Genomic DNA, 1,953 nt, shown 5'->3' on the forward strand with positions numbered 1-1,953 from the left:
AGAAAGAAAGAAAGAAAGAAAGAAAGAAATTTCTTAAAGTATATGATTTCACTCTAATTCCACAGTTTCAACGACTCTCTCAAAACAGTAGTGGCTGATGAAATCTCCCTGAAATGCAGTTCTGCAGTCTAAGCCTCTGCGTAGTCTCCAAGGACTATGTGGCAAAAAGTGGCTGATGCTGCAACACAGACCAAACTATACAACTGGTCCTGATGTCAGATGTCTTCTGGAACAGGATGAGGGGCAAGGGATTTGTTTCTGTATGACTTAGTTCTAACTCCTACTTGATTTCCATTAAGTGGCTTACCATAAACATTAAGCAGAGATGTATGTGAAGCTGAATTAATCGTACACTCATTTCCTGAAAACAGTCAGGAGTTCTCACATCTAAATTTACAGATGAGCATTACCACCAAGGTTAATGCAGCTACTAATTCAAGTAAGCTGCAGGCATTAACTTTTGCAGAGTTTAGCCAAAGAAACTGTCTTAAAATGCCCCAATTCATCCCACTTAATTGAACATCACCAGAGAGCAATCCAGGTATTAGGTGAGACTACAGAGGACTCTACTCACTTATGCTTAATTTTCAGTTCAGCTGGCTAAATCTGAACCAAACTGCTCATTAGTCAAAGGCCATGCTGCTGGCAACACTTAAGCTTTACTATAAGAATGACTTGTTAGCACACCGGTATTATGTATGTGATACCAGTATTTGGGGCTTGCAGAATCAGGGGTTTCACAAGAAAGAGCAACAGTTAGCACAAAAGCAGATCGGCTTTGGCTTTTGCTGCTGCATGGGGTTGGTTTTTCTTTCACAGGATTACACAAGAATTTAAAAATACAAATTTTAGAAGCATCTCTTCTTATTAAGTAGCTTGTTGCTCCCTGATACCAAAAGAGCCACTCAAATTATAAATCATCACTCAGTATGATTAGCTAGTATCTAATTAATACTTGTATTTAGTGTATTGTATTTACTTACTTCCTGGGTTGAGAGAATAGGAACAGACAGGGGTGAAAAGAGAAACTATCATACTGAAATGCCATTTAGATGGCTGACTTTTAAGTTGCCTGTATATCATGGAAATAAAGGAAAACATTCCTATGGAAGTGTGCTTCTAATTCCAGACCTCAGCCATAGCAAATTGCAACTTCTACACTGATCAGAATTTAATAAAATAAATAAATAAATAAACTTAATTGGAGATATAATTATTCTAGCTGATTAATATGCTGCATATCTAATTCATTCCATTTAATAGGCACATCACTTTGACAACTCATGAATTAATACATTCTTTCTGCAGTAAATAATACAGTGGAGCTAAGCATCTTTACAAGGTGTTACCTTCACAGTAGGCGTTGTCCTCTCGAAGGGCTCTGAAGCCATCTCGGCAGCTACAGACAGCTCTGTCATCCAGGTTTCGGCAGACAGAATGCTCCATGCAGTTGTGTCCTTCGGTGCAAAAGTCATGGCCTGTTCAGAAACAAATATGATTGAGGGTTAAAAAGCATCCAGGGATTATAAAACATCCCTGTCAAAGACAAGCCTATCTTTTTTCAGTTAGGTCAAAGAATACCTTTCTATTGCTCATGAGACTCTGAAAAATAAATTGTATCAAGCATGCAGCAGATGAAAGGAGTAGTAAAGGCCACAAGAACAGACTGTCTCTAGGTCTTCGATTCAATTGCAGGTTATGGCGTTGATCTGAAGGCAGCTGGGTAGGGGGTAGATGGCTTGCTTAAATCCCCTTACAGTCTCCTTGTCATTGTTAAGTACTTTTACAGGACACCTCATAATTATATATATTTATTTTATTTTATTTTATTTTATTTTATTTTATTTTATTTTATTTTATTTTTTGTCTGGTCAGACATTTGTAAAAGAGCTCAGTAGCTTAGACTTTCGGTAATTTATTAACTAATGGGATTAGCCCAATTCCCCCCCCCTT

The 1,953-nt window shown here is 37.5% G+C and overlaps 1 protein-coding gene across 1 annotated transcript in view; it reads right to left on the reverse strand.

The window, feature by feature from the left end:
• NELL2 (neural EGFL like 2) overlaps positions 1–1,953 on the reverse strand; it is a 150,013-nt gene that overhangs the window by 77,422 nt on the left and 70,638 nt on the right. The window contains exon 12 of the mRNA XM_035334601.1: positions 1,350–1,478. Coding sequence (XP_035190492.1) covers positions 1,350–1,478 — 129 coding nt within the window. The remainder of the gene's footprint in view (positions 1–1,349; positions 1,479–1,953) is intronic.

This window comes from Oxyura jamaicensis, chromosome 1 (genome assembly GCF_011077185.1).
Source record: "Oxyura jamaicensis isolate SHBP4307 breed ruddy duck chromosome 1, BPBGC_Ojam_1.0, whole genome shotgun sequence".
NCBI classification, from domain to species: Eukaryota; Metazoa; Chordata; class Aves; order Anseriformes; family Anatidae; genus Oxyura; species Oxyura jamaicensis.